At 34.6% G+C, this 19,799-nt stretch overlaps 1 protein-coding gene across 1 annotated transcript in view; it reads right to left on the bottom strand.

The window, feature by feature from the left end:
- Positions 1-4,514, bottom strand: part of KLHL1 (kelch like family member 1) — a 436,959-nt gene extending 432,445 nt beyond the window's left edge. Inside the window, exon 1 of the mRNA XM_002742615.4 lies at positions 3,272-4,514. Within this exon, the coding sequence (XP_002742661.1) occupies positions 3,272-3,768 (497 nt within the window). The 5' untranslated portion in view covers positions 3,769-4,514. The remainder of the gene's footprint in view (positions 1-3,271) is intronic.
- Between the last annotated feature and the right edge of the window lie 15,285 nt (positions 4,515-19,799).

Below are 19,799 nucleotides of genomic sequence, written 5' to 3'. Positions count from 1 at the left end.
AGGTCAAGTAGAGAAGTGTCCGTGTAAGACTACAGTTCAGGAGAGGGTAGGGCTAGATTTAGAGACACAAATCTGGAAACACAGTTTATGGATGGTAGCTAAAACCATGGATAAAATGACTGTACTCTGTAAGAATTCAGAATCTTAAAAAGCAAGCAGTTAAAACATGACATGTCTTCTCCCACTCACATCACTATAAAATGCAAGAATATAAATATTGCTCTTTGGTGTTTTAGTTTACTACATATGGAATCTTGGGCAAAAATATCCATAGCAAAAATATACAGTTATCTGAATATCCAGGAAACCATATACTTTCTAATGTATATTTAGACAGGGAAGTAGAGAAATCAATGATAAATCAGTCAGTGAACTATTATAGAAAAAGTATTGTTTATGTGGTCAAGGCAGTAGAGCACTGAGATTCATTTAGGATGGGATGCAAGTAATGGGTGTTTAGTAAGGTGAGATAGGATGAAGGTTGGGGTTTGGCCCTAAATTGGTTTAGCACTATATTCCCACTACCTTTATGTTTCAAGCCTATGATTTTTTGACCTTTCCAGAATTTTGAGATTGTGAGCAGCTTTCCCCTAAATGTCCTCCACTTGCTGTTCTAACCAGTTTACTCAACTGTGCTAGTCATACTTGTCTAAAGCAATGTTCTAACTGGTGTGAAGCTAAATGAATAAAGAGGAGATCAATAAAATGAATAAATATAACATCAGAGAAAGGGCCAACTCATGTTTTACATGTAAGGATTAATTCAGCAGACAAGTCAGAATTTATAAAACACAATGCTCATTATTAAATGTGACATCATTGTTTGGTGATATAATAATAACCCAAGTGTTAAAAATTATCACACAGAGTTCATATAGTTTATGTATTCAATGATCATAAGCACTATGTAGCTTTTCTGGATGTGCTGTCATGGAAAAAAAATAAATCCACATTACTCATTATTTTGCATAAATTTTTAAAGGACAATAAAATTTCCATTCAGTTTCTTACTTTAGAAATGCTATCTCTTCTGGGCAGTGACTCCTACTTTTACTGCATATTAAAATATTATATACTGATAATGATTAATTGCTAGTTTTACTAGTGTGGTTTTCAATCAATCATGAGCATAGAACCAATACTCTATGAAAGTTTAAGAACACATAAATCCATCAAATAATACAGTATTAACTGATTTGTCTAGTAAAAAACTAGACTAAAAATAATATTGAACCTGATTTTCAATAGTTTACACATGCCAATCTCATAAGACAATTTGATTCCAATACTAAAGATGATTTTGGTTGATACATGGGTTAATTTAGGAATTTTTTATCACTCACAACTCTTTGTGAATAAAAATAAAGTATTTTCAAAAGCAAGAAACTTAAGTCTCATGTTCTATTCCTATGTTGTTATTAATTTTATATTTGTTAATTTATTATAATTTCTTGTCACTAATCCATTAATATTTTCAAAACTCCAACTTACATGAAAGTATTTACAAACTACTAATGCTGAATATATCCTGTTCACTTTAAAATGTATTTGGTATAAACCAAACTTTAAGAAAATATGAAACATTAATGTTTCTAGGAGCTTATTCAAATACTTTAAAAATTTACAAACACACATAATGTATGTGTTTCTTTCTGAGCTGCTGGAGTTTCAAAACTGTCAGTTATAATAAAATAATAATTAGTAAATACTTAACCTGGTTTGCTTTTAAGTATATAGGGTGAATTGCTTAATGTTTCTGGATAATGCCCCCCTATAAAGTGTTTATATTTATTCAAAAAAAGGGTACTAATAAAATTATAGGTAACTAGAATATTAAATAACTTTTAATAACATTGAATAACTCATAGTATTCATTATACTCAAAGTCATAATTTTTTTCATAAAAGATCTCACTTAATGGAATAATAGATAATCTTATATTTAGGTCTCCTACATTGAGAAAAACCATTGACATACTTGATAATTGCAGATTATACTTCTCCCTCATTAAAATAATATTACATTATAGTACATGCCTTAATGTGGCATTAGAATATGTTCAATCTCTTAAAATTAAAATTAAAATATATATAGTGCATATAATTGAAAAAATTTAAGAATAATTTTTAATCTGTAACTTTACATATGTCATAATTAGGGAGCACAGATATATACACTCACACATATATGTTATACATATATAATTTTATATATTCTTTTTGCTACTTAAATTTATAAGAAATGGATTCAATCCATCAAAAGTTTAAAAAGATGCTTCTTTTACTAATTTGTTATTAATTAAAATTTCTTAATATATTCATTATAATTTTCCTATATTTCTCCTGTAGTTCTTTTTTAATAATGTATTCTGATATCACATGAATCTAAATGCAAACCCTTTCATATCCTGACTGTATTCCAAAACTAGTAATGATGTGGTTTAAAATAGTAATGAGTCAATTCTCTAAAAATGTAAAACTCGGGAGTTTTATGTCTATGAAGGATTTTCTATAAGTCTTCAAAGTAGCAGAATTCTACACAAAGAAGCATGGTATTAGAAATGAACTAGAAATTCATATTGAGCTGCTTAAGAAGGAGACACAATTTCAATACTGAGCCAGCAAGTCACAACAGCTAAATGCAAAGGGGCTCCAGGACAGTTTAATTCAAAGACTTACTCTGAACAAGGCAAAAGTAAACACAAAGTAAAATGACCAAAAAGGAAGTTGGGACAGAGAATAAGACAACTGTATTTCAGGAGCAAAAAGACAGGTAAAATAATGTTGCTGTCCAGTAACCTCATTTTGTCTACTTCATTATTCCTGGAATAGATTCAAATCACAGGAATCTTAGATAATATGCTAAGTCAGTTACTAGGCCAATATATGAGATGCATTCTGATGATGTGTAAAGCAAATTTTCACCTTCAGGTAATGGAAAAACTCATATAATTTAATGGCAGTAGATAACAGAACACCACAATCTCAGGAACAGAACCATTCTACTTGAAGACTTACAAAAATGCATGTATGTTCAATTGGTAGCTATAACTTTGAAAACTTCCAAAAAGAAAAGTGATGTGTGTGAACCAATAGAAATTAATGAGCAAACTTTTAATGAAATTAAAACTTGAGCAATCAATACCAGGCTCGCATCTCTTAACCCGCATTTTCAACCTGAAACATTTTAGACTTAGTAGCCACAAGAGCACACATGGAGAAATGGGTGGAAATTGAGAGATGCTTGGAAGCCCCATGGGGACTTACTGTACCTGTGTCCACATCCTTCACCTGTTGCCTGGCTCGAGTTGTCTGGCTCCACTTTGAGCTCTTGGAGAACCAGCCCTTTTTCGTGTGGTCCAGGAAAGTCCATGCCTGGCACCACCTCCTCTTCTAGGGACTCCACATAGAAGAGAGTCCTGGCTGGCTGCTGGGTGCCCTGCCCAGGAGTCCCTTGCTGCAGCCTCGTGGCCACTGGAAGCAGGGTGCCATTCAGCGGATTGAAGGAAGAGGAGGAAGAGGACGGGGAGGATGAGGAAGAGGAAGAGGAGGAGGGCTTCTTCCAAAAAGTGCTCACACCGCTTCTCTCTTGGCTTTTGAGCAGGCGGCTCTGGCTGGGTCCCCAATGCTCAAAGCTTCCACTGCCGTCCTGTTGCAGGCAGCCGCCCCCCGCCGGGCCACTGGTGGACGGTGACGGGTGGCTGAAGAGTTTCCAGCGGAGTCTCAGGATGTGCTTCACATCGAAGTCTTTTCGCCCAGACCCTGACATGCTTTACGCACAGAAGGCAAAAGGCTAGCAGCTCACGCAGGAGTAGGCTGGCCAGCAGGTGGGGGAGGCCAGCGGAGCCCGGGGGCGGAGGAAGAGGCGGGATGCGCCCTCTGCACCCCGAGAGCCAGAAGACTCGAGGCGGGCTGCGCGCCCTGACAGATGAAGGCTGGAGCGCGGACGGCAAACCGCGCGGTTCAGCAGCGAATGGGTCCGCAGGACCTGGGCGTGGGGACACCACCAGGCGGGAGCAGTGGCAGAAGTCGGAAGCCAAAGGCTGACAATCCTCGATGCCCGCGCGGGAGCCCCGTGGTTATGGCAGGGTGGGACGACCCTGAGGCTGAAGATGCGCGAGGGAGGGAGGTCTGAGCGCTGGGAAGCTCCGGAGCAGCTGAATACACCTCACTGGGATGCCCTTGTGGCAGAGCCTTAAATAGGGAAGGTGGTGGCGTTCCTGTCCTCGCAGCTCAGAGTTCAGTGTCTGGAGAGCGCAGAGAGAAAGAGCCCCAAGTCTCGAGGAAGCATACCCCTGCCAGCTCTCTTGGTGCACCTGCGCCCCTGTCCCTGGCCTTTCCCAGGATGCCCTGATAGCCTGCCGGGTGGCGCTGAGAAAGTCAAATGCTTTCTGCAATGCCAGAAGGGGTGGTTTTATATAGTCAGTTTGTAAAAGAGAAAAATAGATATTCTAGCAAATATAGGGAGGCAAAAGAAAAAGCCCGCCTGTGAAGCTGTCAAGGTCCTCACAGTACAATTTTCTCTCTGCCTCAGCGCCTCCTCCTCCCCCGTAAGTGACGCAGATGTGCACTAGGGCCTATACGGAGAGATGGAGGGAGGGAGGGAAGGCTTCAATCTTCTTTATGCAAGTGAGTCTGCTGCTCTTATTGTCCCCTTGTGTGGGTCTTGTCACCTTTTTTCTCCCTCCTTCCTCACTACATTACTGTGTAGCAATACAAGGAAAGGAAACAGGCATTATCCTTTTGCATCAGGAAACACTAAGCATGAATCATGGCAGTGTAAACTTAATAGGCTGCCTTTGGTTTGCAGGTTGCAGGTTCATGGCTTGAATTATTTAATAAACCGCATCCTTTAACCTTTAGCCTTAGTTCCTCTGTAGTGAGAAACAGAAGAAACAGGGATGCTGGAGTTGAAGTGTGATGATGCCACCACCCTGACACTTACATTGTGATTCTGCTATTAACGCACCGGGGCAGTGCTTCACCCCTGGGGCCAGAGGCGTACGGTAGAAATTTGAAGATGGGCATCTGAACACGGACCATGGGTTTTGCAAAATCAGTGCATTTGGTGTGTGTGTAGCCTCGGAATGAAAGCTGTTATCATGTAAATCAAGAACGGAGTAAAATTATAAAAGAGAATTTCAAGGCATAACCTTCCAGTACATAAATCATTGTATAAAATGCATGGAAGAGTTTAGGCAATAAATGAGAATAGTCAAAGGCTACCTAACATCTTGCAAATAGGTGGTTAGAGATGTGTTTTTCCCTTATATCTATATTTAGAATGGTGAGGATTGTGATCACTTTCAGGACATGACTATTTTGAATTTTTTCATCTTTCCTTTATGAGCCATTAAAATAGAACCCAATAACCTTTGTTGAAGGCAAGGGGACCAGGGAAGCAGTGAATTCCCTAATTCAACCAGGAATATGATTGCTGTCCATTCATGAAATTCACAGTTTCAGTAACCCCCAACAGAGCATAGGAATCAACCACCGAAGTGCAGTTATACTACTGTCCAGTTAGCCCCAATGTTGAGCTGTAAACTTAACCAGAAACCAAAGCTAAATTTGAAGTCATTAGACAAAGTTGAACATTTTAATAAAATAAGAAATTAAGTACACAATAGATCTATTTTTAAGGGAATAAAAATCACTATTGTGCTTCAATATTGATTTATGCCACAACAGCTGGACTCCAATCCCTTGTGCCTTGATTTTTCTCTTCTCAGTATTCAGTATTTTTTGTTTTTTAAGCAATAAGAAAAAAAAAAAAAAAAAAAAAACGTTTAAAGCTGAAAATGGTGACAGAGCATCTTTATCCAAGAATGGAATCAAGTATTTCCCTTAGGGAAGAAAATAGGGTATGAAATTACACGTCACAAACAGGACAGAGAAAACTTTCCATCAGAGGTAATGTTGAAAGCTGAAGTGCATGTAATTAATTTTTATAGAAATTAGTGCTTTTTGGATTCTCCTGTTTGATTTATTTAAAATAATATAAAATAATTCAAGTCTCTATATCTATGGTTTTCATTAGTTAATATCCATCACCATTCAAAAACTGTAATATAAAATTCATTTGTTATTCTAAAAGTCAATTTTACAGTTTCTTCTTTGCCGTTCTAGAAAGAATTCACTGCTAAAAGTTATATGTTTAAAGAACAATATTTTATATGACCCCAAAGAGGCATAAGATTCATTTATGGTAAAAAGGAACATGAATTAGAAGTATTGTCACATTTAGCAGATGATGAATAATGCTTATTTGTTAGCTTGTAGTAATATTTAGTATGTTTAAAGCACTGCTATAACCTATTATGTAAATATAGATACTTTTCTATATTTGTCAATATGCATACAATATATAAGTTTGAAAAAATCACTCATCATGGGAATATATTTAAATAAATTCTAAATATTTTCATTTGATAATTAAGTTGAATTTTAAGAAATAAACTATGCAGGAAGTTATGTTAAACTGAAATGATTGACAAAGAGGATTATATTATTTTCACTTGATTGTTACCATGCTACAGTACTGTAGAAAAGGAAGGAGAAAAAAATAATGGAAGAAAGAGAGGAAAGTGAGAAGGAAGAGAAGAGGAGAAAAAGAAAGGAGAGACTGGGAGGGAGGGAAAGACAGAAGCAGGGAAGAAAAGAGGAAGGAAAATAATTTGCTTGGATATTATGACTTCACTTGGCATATTAGATAAAATTCTTGAAAAATACGTTGTAAAATATGGCATTAATTAATTTGTTTATCCATTTTTCAAAATAAGAACATTTCGTTGATCTCTTAATTCCAATGCAAACTAATAACAAATATGAAGGAATTGGTTCCACATAGCTGGCTGGAGGAACTCACAAAAGAGGATTGTTTAACCAGCCATAAATAATTATTGACTTGTGAGTCCATTGAATTAAGATTTAAGATAACTAAGCTTACAGGCAAGAAGACATTGACATAATAAAGACCACTTTTAAGAACCCTAACAATCACATTACACTTTGTTTTAAAGACAGAACTGATTTAATTATTCTAAGGCTATTGAACTAAATTGAACTGTCAGTTAAATCAATCAAAGTCTTTCAAATGAATGTCCATATGGTCTCCATAGTTTCCTGAAGCAATGTAAGCAAAAAACCCCAGGATATGGAAAATCTGTAGAACACTCAAGTATGTACTGTAACACACAGATGCAAAACTCTTCACATAATTATTAAATCAAATATTGGTGTAAAATATATCACACTGAAAGTTTCTACAACTCAAATATTCAAACAATAAGCAAAATTGGCTTTGGAGCTTTCTTAGTCCATTTTCTGTTTCCTGTAATTGAATACCTGAAGCTGGGTCATTCATAAAGAAAAGGAATTTATTATAGTCATGAAGGCTGACAAGACTAAGGTCTAGGGGCTACATCTGGTGAAGGTCTTCTTGCTGGTGGGGACTCTGCAGAGTCCTGAAGCTGCACAGGCATCACATGGCAAGAGGGCTAAGCGTGCTCTCTCAGGTCCCTCTTCCTTTTCTCATAAAGCCACTAATCCCACTTCCATGATAATCCATTAATTCATGACATTCTGGCCACAAGACCCAATCACCTCTAAAATGCACACCTCTCAATACTGCCACTACGAAGATTAAATTTCAACATGAGTTTTGGAGGGGACAAAAATTTATACCATAGTAGGATTAAAGAATTTTCTAGACAGAAAGCTTCTTGCTCTTAGTGACTATTTTCTAAACAAATGCAATTAAATGTACACTTTTCTAGGAAAAATGATTCTGATTTTTTGAATCTTTGTGACAAACCTTCTACAACATCTAGAAATTTGCTTCTATGTGATAATACTCAACAAAAACATTCGAATGGCTAATGATGTTCCAAATAGAAAGTTCATGCCTTATAGTTGCTCCTGTGATTTGTCTTTGATTAATTTTTAATAACGTGTGTCTATATGCATTTTATTAGTCCATTTCACTCTGTTATAAAGACATACCTGAGACTGGTAATTTAGAAGTTGTATGTTTTTATAGCAGTGTGAAAACTGACTAATAAAAGTTTAATCAGTTCACAGTTCTGCAGGGTATACAGGATCCTGCTTCTGGGGAGGCTGCAGGAAACTTATAATCATGGCAGAAAGCCAAGGGGAAGCAGGCAAGTCTTACATGGCTGAAGCAGGAAGAAGAGAGCAAATGCAAAGGTGCCACACACTTGCAAAAAATCAGATCTCATGAGAATTTTATCGAGAGAACAGCAAGATGGAAGTCCAGCCTCATGACTCAATGACCTCACACCAGGCTCCTCCTCTGACACTGGGGATTACAATTCCACATGAGATTTGGGTGGGTATATAGAGCCAAACCAAATTATAGGTGAATATAAAATATTATTTAAAGTTAGAGAATTCAATTTAAAATAATTATATAGAATTCTTGATGTATAATTTAAATAAAAATTGTTTTGCATTGACTTTTTTCCCAAAATGATTGAAAAATAATACCATATAGCATTAATGTTAAGTTATCTCATACATAATCAAGGGTTCCTTCCTCTTAAAACAAATACACATAACCATTCAGGGTCTATTAATCTTCATTATAGTATAGGAATAGTTTCCTTAAGTAGCAATTAAGGGACTGCTTAATAAACATTTGGAGGTATTCATTTATCCCCAGGGGCCATTTTAATCTACTCAACCTTCTTGGTTTATTTGACCTTTTGACTTAGCTCTGGCAATACATTTATGTAGTTGAGGAATTCTTATATAAATTCCTGAGTTAATTTCATTAATACGTAAATTCAAAATGGCATTAAAACAATAAATTTCTATTAATGATGAGCCAGATTTTATTTGTGTGTCTTTTTATTTCCCAAAATTCTGGGCAGAATATTGACAGTGGTTTGTGAACATTCATTATTTTCATTTTGGTACTGGTTTCTGTCTGGTTAATCACACTGCTTAGGGAATTCTTATATTATATTATTATATTATATTATATTATATTATATTATATTATATTATATTAATTATATTTATTTTTGAGATGTAGTCTTGCTCTGTCACCCAGGCTGGAGTACAGTGGCGCAATCTCGGCTCCCTACAACTTCCACCTTTCAGGTTCAAGCAATTCTCCTTTCTCAGCCTCCCAAGTAGATGGGACTACAGGCACCCATCACCATGCCCTGCTAATGTTTGTATTTTTTATAGAGATGGGGTTTCACTATATTGGCCAGGCTGGTTTCGAACTCCTGACCTTGTGATCCACCTGCCTCTGCCTCCCAAAGTGCTGGGTTGACAGGGTGAGCCACCAGGATCAGCCTATGATATGATTTTTAAAACCCTTTATATCTCTTTTGTGAAAATATTTATAGATTGAAAACAAAAATATAGACATAAAGCTATAGATAAATGTACTATAAATGTATATACATTTAATACGCAATTATATTTCAAGAATATTTTCTAATGTGTAATATATATTTGGTGGCATGATATTTCTATTTTGTGCAACATTGGAATCTTTGAAAAAGAAAACTGCTTAATACTTATTTACAAAGGGATAAGATTTCCCTAGTATTAAAAAGGTAATTTCATTATTCTGTATATTGTACTCAAATTTGCCTGTATCACTGGGGTAAAGTGAGTCCCCTGAAACTTCAATCAGTATTATCCTTTTGTAAGTCAACTCTGAATAAACTTTGCAGATATTTTATTATCTGTGTTCTCTTTTTGGACATGGGCTTTTGGAGACTTTAAAATATTTTCTCAAATCAGGTTTCTACATTTCTCTTTCCATGTTGAGACATATTTGCCAAATCTTTATAATTTCATTCACCCACATTATTACCAGGTCTTTTAACCACCTAGGACACAAATGCATGGATTTAAAAGCTAAGATCTAGTTTGCCTTGATGTAATCCTAATTAGGGATATAACCTAAATTACAAATAGTTCTCAAATGTTTTTTCTAGAAGTTCATGTGTGAATAATATGTGAACTTAAAACACCTAAGAATAAATTTTTTTTATTTTATTTTTTTTATTTTATTTTAATTATTTTTAGAACTACTACTGTGATTTTTATTTCAAATAAATTATATATTCAGAGTATTGGGAAGATTATTCTGAGATATCAAATTACTTCAAAACACTATTACTGTAAGTTAATTGGCTTCCAAAATCTAATTTGAAAACCACAACGTGACACTTAATATGTTTTCCTGAGTCTTACACCCAGTCAGGATGCTTTTAGTTCACCAGTTCAAAAGATTATTACTTGTCAGCCCCATGGGAAGCTAACAAGATGACCCTTTGCCTTGAAACCTGTCTCCTGCAAATGTGTGACATCTCCCTTTTTGTACAACTCTAGCCATTGGACATCATGACAGATGTAAATTCTCATTCTTTATGGCTCAAAGGAAATATGGCATGGACTTCACACAATAATATACTAAAGTCTACGGAATATTAAAACAGATAACTCTGCAAATTAAGGCACTGCATATAATTATTGAAATTGTAGCCTACCTAAGTTTTAGTGCTATGTCTAGGACGAAATTACAAGTTAAATAATAGCAGCAAAAGGAATAATGAGTTTTCAGATTATGTTACAGTCTAAATCTCTTCACACTAGATAGATTCCCAGATTAAATACAGTGTATTTTCTTCAACAGGTATGAAAAATTTTATACATCATATTATTACTTTCTTCTTAGTTGGATAATGTTTCAAGAAACTAAGAAAGGAACCATTATTTTATTACATCCTACTAAGTGTCAGACAATGATCTTAACTATCTTGATAAAAATCTTATTAGGTAGGCATTATAAAATAGGCTTAATATGGAAAAAAAAGTAAGATCAACTGGCCACTGATTTTTTTTTAATTAATTGTTTAGACACTCCTCCATAAGCTGTATTTTTCTTCTATTTTAAAATTCATGTATGAGAACTAAAAAAAAAAAAAATGACAAACTCATTAAAGCCAGGGATTCTCAATATCATTTCAGGAGCTGTGTGAGCTCTGCTTGATTAGAAGTAAAACTCCTGGTAATCTCAAAATTGAGCTCTTTCGTGTGTGTGTGCGTGTGTGTGTGTGTATGCATGTGCACACCTGTGTGGGTGTGTTAGTCCCTTTTGTGCTGCTATAACAGAATACTATATACTGAGTAATTTATTCTCTCATAGTTCTGGAGGCTGGGAAGTTCAAGACTAATGCACTAGAATTTGGTCTACAGAGAATCTTGCTCTCAGCACACATGGCAGAAGGCAGAAGGACAAGAGAGAGAAAACAGTCTGTGACTCCACATGGCAGAAGATCAGTGGAGTCACAGAGGGATTCCTACAAGTTCATTTTATAGTGTCATTAATCCATTCACAGGGGAGGGAGCCCTCATGACAGAAACCTATTCCTACAAGTCCATTTTATAATGCCATTAATCCATTCACAGGAGAGGGAGCCCTCATGACAGAAACACCTCCCAAAAGACCCATTTCCCAACACTGTTGCATTGGGGATTAAGTTTCCAGCAGAAGAATGTGTGGAAATGCATTCAGACCACAGCAGTGCTCATTGTCTTCAAGTCTATATGTCTATATGTGTATTTGTGTAGATATATGGGTGGCTATATCACTAAAGAAATGGAAATAATAGTTTTTTTGGGGGGAGGGCAATAAATTTTGAGAAATGAAGATGATCTTACTAGACTAGGATGGTTCTGCAGGAAAATCAGCACTTCTTATTTAATTTTGAATTCACAGTGCCTGTCTATGATGGCATGAAACCAGGAAATAACGGATGGTTCTGAATTTATCATAATAAGAAATGGAATAAGGGGAATAACACTTTATAGTGAACGAGAAGTCAGGAAACATACAGTACTTTTTTAAAAAGTACTGCGAAACTTGGGATCCACAATTATTTAGTGTGAAAACAAATAGAATTATAAAACTCAGTGGTTTCCGGAATATCTTGGTGCTCTCACTTGTGTTTCTAAAGCACTATAAAATGCTCAAGAAAAATTCAGCATGTATTATGCATACTCATTTTATCAAAGAGGCAATGCAATGTGCAAGTTGGGAAGTTTTATTATTGTAATTCTTAAAACTGTATTTTTAAATCAAGGAAGATTTAAATCTTCACATTTAAATCCCTAAGCTTTAGTTGAATTAAAAATTCCATCCTTGCATTATTCATCCTTTCATTTATTCAAACATATATTCAAACATATTTTTTACTGAGCACTTACTTTGTGCCAAGCCGTGTTCAAGGTGATGGAGGTGTATCAGTTGAAAGAAAAAACATAAAAAACAAGTAGGCCCAAATCTCTGCCCTCCAGTACCTTACATTCTTGAAATTAGAGACAGAAACTAATATCCAACAAATAAATATAAATGTTTCAGATGGTGGAGACATCCATGGAGATAAATAAACCATGGAAGAAATATGGGGATTTTTGAAGGAAAGAGGGCTGAGCTTTAAGTAATCTATGTGCTTAAGCTCCACTGATAAGGTGGCACTTCTCCCTGTCCAAAAGGAAGTGAAAGCATAGGGGAATAGAGAAGCAAGGGCCTGGGGCATGATAAAGTTTGGTTTATTTAAGGCGTCAGAACTACCAGAGGTGAGTGAGCAGAAAAGGAAGGAGATGGAATGGAGCTCAAACAGGCAGCAGACAGGACAACAGTTCACTTACAGGATCTTTTAGGCCAGTGCACAGATACTAGTTTTTATTCTGAATGAGATGGAAAACCAAAAGATGATTTGGTGCACTGGAATGATAGCACCTGACTTACGTTTTCTAAGATCACTCTGGCAGTTGTGGTGGGAATAAACAGAATAAAGCAAGGTAGAGAAAAGGAAAAACAACAGACAGACTATGTAATAAAGAATCTAAGAGATGATGTAACTGTGGACCAGACATTGTGGTAAGGTCTAGCATTCTCAGGGAATAGATTTTCCTTAAAGTTCATGGTCTTTTTCTTTGCATTTTTAGATAGGAAATTAAGTTATAGAGAGTCTGGTATATCTTTTGCTCCCCTAAATAAATAATTTCTCTATTTTTTCTGTTCTCCACTGATGCAGGATGCTCACACAAACCTAAAGCATGCTCAAGTGTTCCCGGTCTATATTTTCCTACAACATAAAGTAATTTCTATTTTATCCTTATTTACAAAAGAGGGTATAAACTTGTACTTATGTAGTATGAATATGTTTTATACCCAATTTACAGCATAAGGACTATAGTTAACAATGTTGTATTGCACTAGAAAGTTGCTAAGACAGCAGATTTGGACGCTCTCATCTCTCTCTCCCCCCCATTCCCTCTCACACACATACACATATACACACACAAAAGTAACTATGTTAGGTGAGGAATATGTTGATTTGCTTAACTGTGGTAATCATTTCACTATAATACCTATATCAAAACAACATGTTGTATGCTTTAAATATATACAACTATAAAAATGAAGAAAACTATGCTTTCTCCTGGGGTATTTCAAATTTAGCTAGAGGGATAATCAAAGCTCTTCCTCTCTCTTCAAGGCTTGACAAAAACGCTAGGACCATTGCAAGAAGTCACAGCCTGAGTGGTGCACCCTGTCAATATATTTGCATAAGCATTTAAATTATAACATTAGCAAAACAGTACGTGCAGGATACTCACGTAAACCTAGAGCATGCTCAAGTGCTCCTGGTCTCTATACCCCTACAAGATAAAGTAATTTCTATTTTATCCTGATCTATAAAAGAGGGTATAAACTTGTCTTATGTAGTATGAATATCTCTTATACCCAATTTACATCATAAGGACTACAGTTAACCTAAGGAATATAGTTAATCCCTCCTATTTGCCTGTTGACTGGAAAGCAACATTGTAAAGTGGAACTTCACAGGCTTTGAAATCAAATCATGACCCAAACCCTTCTCTGCTGCTTACTATTGGTGTAACCTTGGGCCAAGTACTTAACTTCTTTGAGTCTCAGGTTTGTTATCTGCAAAATAGGAGTTAATATGTAGATCAAAATAAAACAAAACTGCCAAACCAGTAGCACATTGTTGGTGCCGAAGTAAAGGTAGACATTGATATTCACTTTGAAAATATTTGTATATTTAAATGACCTTTATTCTGTTGTTAAAAAAAAGTTTAAAAAATAAAGCTTTCAATACACAGTTGGTTTTGCAACTTGCAAAGGCATTTTACAAAATATCCAGATTGCTGTTCACTTGAGTGTTCACAATACAGAATCCCTGATTAATCACAACATTGATTCTCTGGTGAGCTTGTAGTTTTGTAAGTCAATGACAAAAACTGAAAATCAATCTTTTACCTAATTTTATTCTAGGAATAGTCAGAATCCATAGATGTCTGCATATTAGGGATATTCTAAAATCATTTCAAGTAGGAGAAATGTAATAAAATATTTGCTTCAGTTGACAAATCACTTAAGTTAATTTTATCCTCTCTTGTGTGTTGGGAGAATAATGAGAAGTTAATGAATAAGTAATTTAGATTACAAAAAAAATCTTGGCAATAGACTATAAGAGAAATGACATTGCATTAAGTAAATCTCTGAGAGTGTGAGTGAAACAACTAATTTTACTGGGAAAACTAGAGGTTGTTTTGCCAGTTATGAAACCTGCCCATTAATATTTATTGAACTGGGTATATGGAATTTATGAATATTATCTACCAGATATAATGCATTATAAAGCCATCATTGTGTTTTTTGTGTAGAAAAAATTTATTCAAATGAAATACTAGTCAAATTGCCTGTTTTGAATAAGAATGCCATATATATATATGTATACACACACACATATATGAGAGAGAGAGAGAGAGAGACAGAGAGAGAGAGAGAAAGAGAGACTGGAAAAAAATTTTTTAATTCATTTGTTTCAAAGAAACAAGCTGTCAGTAAGCTAACTATTCTAGATTTATGTTATTTTTATGACTATCATAGAATGGTAGAATCATTTATATTATAAGATACACTTAAAATTTCCTCTGATTTTGTTGATTCCTGCCTATGGAAACTAAAATTGACACTTATATCCAACAGAAGAAGCTTGACAGAAGATTCATTCATTATTTCTGATATATTCCTACAGATCTATACTTTCATAAGAGCATTGCAAACCCAGAATATAGATTTTTTGACACTCAAAAATATGTCTAGCCATGCAAAGCTAATTGAAACCACTGAATATTTCAATAAATCAATCAGTTGGTATTGAGAATCAGCTGTGCACTCAGCACTGTGCAGTAAATTGGAGAGGGATATAAGTTGGCAGAAGACACACACACACACACAAAAGAAGAATTTTAAAGTGTAACTAACCCCACAAGGAGATGTTTTAAACCTTACTCTTATAATGTACATACAGCTTATGCAGCAATTTTTCACAATTATTTCTCATGCTTGTTTCTCAAACTTAACAAAAATGAAGCTCAGCAAGGCCTACTTAGCAATTACACAATTTGCTATACCTCCAGTCAGCCCTATAGGAGTCTATTTTTTTTAACAAGAGATAATTTTACAGAGTAGTATAAAATTATAGAGTATTATATAGGTTATAGAGTATTATATAAGTTATAGAGTATTATAAAATTTTAATTTTTCATATGCAACATAATAACTCCTAAAGTTGGCTACTTGCTCATATAAGATTGTTTTTCCCTGACCCGTTTCTGAGCCCCTTTTCCTCTGCTCTGGGTTGTGATCTCTAATAAAGCTCTATAGTAAAGCTGTTATTACAGTGTGAACTGACTGTCCCCTACTCAAATGATATCATGTGTGTATACATGCACATGGAGTTTGAATGGATTCAAATTACAGTAAATAATAAAAACAAATAACATCGGGGTGGAAAAAATACAGGTTGAACATCTCTAATATGAAAATTCAAAATCCAAACAGCTCTGACATCTGGAACTTTTGAGTGCTGAGCTGATGCCATAAGTGAAAATGTAAGCACCTGACTTCATGTGACAGGTGGTAGTCAAAACTCAATCGAACCTTTTTTACGTGCTCAAAGAAACTTGATATATTATGTAAAATTTTCTTCAGGCTATGTGTATAAAGTGAGGGATTATGAAACATAAATAAATTTCATGTTGAAACTTCGGTTCCATCTGCAAGACATCTCATGATATATATGCAAATATTTCAAAATCTAAAAAAATCAAAAATCTGAAACTACTTATGGTCTCAAGCATTTTGGAATGTATACTTAACCTGTAGTTTCACATTTACTTGTTTTTGATAGACAATAGATCAGGTCATGTGACAAGAAAGAATTGATAGGCATTAAAATGTAAATAATTTAAGTGGAATCAACTTACAGCAAACATTGAACTCCACACATTTGAAACTTATTTTTATCATCACAATGGAGATTATGGGAGTTTTAAAGTGTCATTGACCCACACGATCTCTAATAGAGCCCCTTTCAATAGATATTCCAAAAGAAAACAAAGGAATTTTAAGATTTTTAAGACTTACTTGAGCAACTGTTTCAATGATATCAAAAAGATTCAAGAAAATTTCTATGCAAAAAACAAAGAATTCATCAGTAAGAAGAAATCTGCTGATGGCCTTTAATTAAGTTAGTTATTTAACTAATCTAACATTTGGTTAAACCAAAACCATCCAATATAGACAGAGCTAATTTTTAAATAGTAATATAGACTGGTAGGAAGAAGTCATTACATATTTGTCATTTAATTGGTCGAGTCTATTCTACCAATTATTTACTGAACACTTGCTTTAGGCCTATAACCATGCACTATAAAGCAAACTTCCTCTGCCCACCCAGAGATTGCATATTATTAAGTGAGAAAAGCCATAAACAACTAAACAATAAAAATAACTTAATGTTTTGGTAAGTAACCATTTGGTGAGGTGGCAAATGACAATGCACTGACAGTTCTCTGCTTTAAATAAAATCTTTAGAGAATGCATCCTTGTCAACTTGAGACTAGTGCTGATCTCAAGGAGAGAAAAGAAACAGATTAAGAGATAGATAAGACAGAATAAAGAAATGGAATCTGAAAAATACAAGGAAATGAACAACGTAAGACTAGGAAACCTCACAAACCAGAGAGAATGACTACTGAAAGCCACTTGGGTAGCAGAGAGGATGGGATGTTAAAGGAACATAAAGATCACTGCTCATGAAAGTGTGGGAGGACAAGGAAGAGATGGTGTTAGAGTTTCATTTCATAGCACAGAGTTTGATTTTAATTCTATCTGCAATAGAAAATGAGGGAAGTGTTTTAAGGAAGTAAAGGATGTATAATTTAAGATTTTAAGAAAAGTGACCTGTATTGGATTAGAAAAAGTCAAGAGTCAAAAGAAAAAGTCAAATGAATCATCCGGAATTTTTTTTTTCTACACAGAAATACTCAATAATGTAGCCAAGAATCATTCAGTAACAAGGTTTAGAAATAAGCTGGAGGGTGTTAATGCTTACATTCATACAGATGAGCTATTTTAGGAAATTAGAGCTGGAACTGGTATTTCATAAAGAGAAATAAATTACAGCATAAGAAATTATATTTTCAAGTACTTTAACATATATTCTTATATGATAAATTGTGAAGACTTTTAAAAGGAAAACAGGGATCTTCAGAAGTGATGGTGAAGGTAAGATCTTAGAGATGAGAAGCAGCACATTACGGGAAAAGCAACAAGGAGGAGAAATGTTATGTGCAATTAATCTGGTCAGGAAAAAGATTGGTATAATGAATGAACTGAAAGGATTTTGTGGGAAGAAGTAAACTTTAAAGACAAGAGTGATAGTTATTATTTTTAGATTATTTATCCAAATATTTTAAAAAGTATGTAATCTGTGCACATTTTTTATTTGTGGCTTGCATTTTCAGAATTATGGTCTAGATATTCTCAAAGTATCATACCACACTAATCCCTTCTTGCACAAACTGAGAAAAGACGTTCATAATCAACAATGCTTTATCCCAAGAAAACAAAAGATTTTAAACATGTATTGCCAATATAGGAGTGCAACTGACATGTGTCCCAGAAACAACCTGGGCAATCTCTAAAATTTTACTCTTCCACCAGTCTAGACCTAACTCTTCTGAAATTAACTCGATTTTATTATCTTTTGTTCATTTAGTATTATATCTTTAACCTACAATTTAAACTTCTTAAATGCAAAGTTTTCTAACACTAAAGCATTAGTAGTCCATTTGTCTTATGATTTAACTTGAGAGTTATAAAGCTTTAAATAATACGTGATTGTAAATACTTATAAATCCTTGAAAATTAACTGAATAAAGCATATAATACCATTTATTATCTCCTGTCTTTCTTAGACAGAAATATATATAAAGATTACCTCAGAGAAAAGATTCATGAAACAAATGTGTACTGCTGAGAAACTGAAACTCTCTGAGTCAAAAATGACATTTCTTCTAATGTTTATGATGAAAGAAATAAATACTTGTACATTTTTATAAAAGTGCGATACATATATTTGAGGATTCTTTCAAAACAGTATATGTAAAAGATAATACAATTCTACAAAGTCCAAAGATAAGAAATTGAGATAAGGAAGGGTGCAAGGAAATGACTCAAGGGGAAAGATACAAAGATAAGCATTCAATCTTGGTTAAATGAGAGGAATGTTATAAAAATCTAAGAAAATCTGAAAATGATACAGATAAAGCTTACTCTAGAGCAACCAGACCTGGATTTTAATTCCAGCTCTAGAACTTACTAATTTTTATAAACCTGAAATAATTCCAAAGCCTCTTAGAACCTTTGTTTTTTAACTTTTGTTTGTTTTGTTTTTTGAGACAGAGTCCTGCTCTGTCGCCCAGGCTGGAGTGCAATGGCACAATCTCAGCTCACTGCAACCTCCAACTCCTGAGTTTCAGCAATTCTCTTGCCTCAGCCTCCCAAGTAGCTTAGATTACAGGCGACCACCACAACACCCAGCTAATTTGCTTTTGTATTTTTAGTAGAGACAGGGCTTCTCCACGTTGGCCAACCTGGTCTCGAATTCCTTACCTCAGATGATCTGACTGCCTCCACCTCCCAAAGTGCTGGGATTACAGGTGTGAGCCACCACACCCGGCCTGCTTTCTAATTTGTAAAACTGAAGTTATAATATTTCACAAGCTTTTGGGAGAAGATAAATTAAATATATATTTTATTAGTTACAACATATAGAAGTTACTCAGCAAATATTAATCTATATCTTTCTATATCTTGTCTCTAAATCAAAATGCTCCCAGTGAAAACATACATTATTATGAAATAAGTAAATTGCAAATCTCTTACATTTTACCTAATACTATAGATAGAAATTATTGCTGCAGTTTAAATATTGGAATAATTCTTTGATGCCCTTGAGTTCTAACTTATTGAAGTTGATGTCAAGGAATAATTGTGCACTTTAACAATAAACTCTTTAATGGCAAATCATTTCATTAACTAATAGTAAAGTATAGCAAGATTTATGTTGTCAAAATCTTTGGCCATTATCTGTAGTCATTAGAGTGAATACTGAGAGTGAATGTGAAGAATGTGCAAAGTTATATTTACTATTGAAAATATTACCCATTTTTAATATAAGCACCCCTATGGGCCTACTACATAGCCTAGTTGTAAAGGTCAACTCGTGAAGGCAGTGGACAGATGGTGAGGACTTATAGCACTATTACTCTGCTAAACTTAGAGAAGGTTTGAAAATGTTTATAAAAAATATATATAACATCCGTATATTCTGTCCACAGTAAGCAAGTGAGAACTATTTGGGTAAG

This window comes from Callithrix jacchus, chromosome 1 (genome assembly GCF_049354715.1).
Source record: "Callithrix jacchus isolate 240 chromosome 1, calJac240_pri, whole genome shotgun sequence".
Lineage (NCBI taxonomy): Eukaryota > Metazoa > Chordata > Mammalia > Primates > Cebidae > Callithrix > Callithrix jacchus.
The sequence above is the reverse complement of the archived record's forward strand: the minus strand, read 5'-3'. Positions and strand labels throughout refer to the sequence as shown.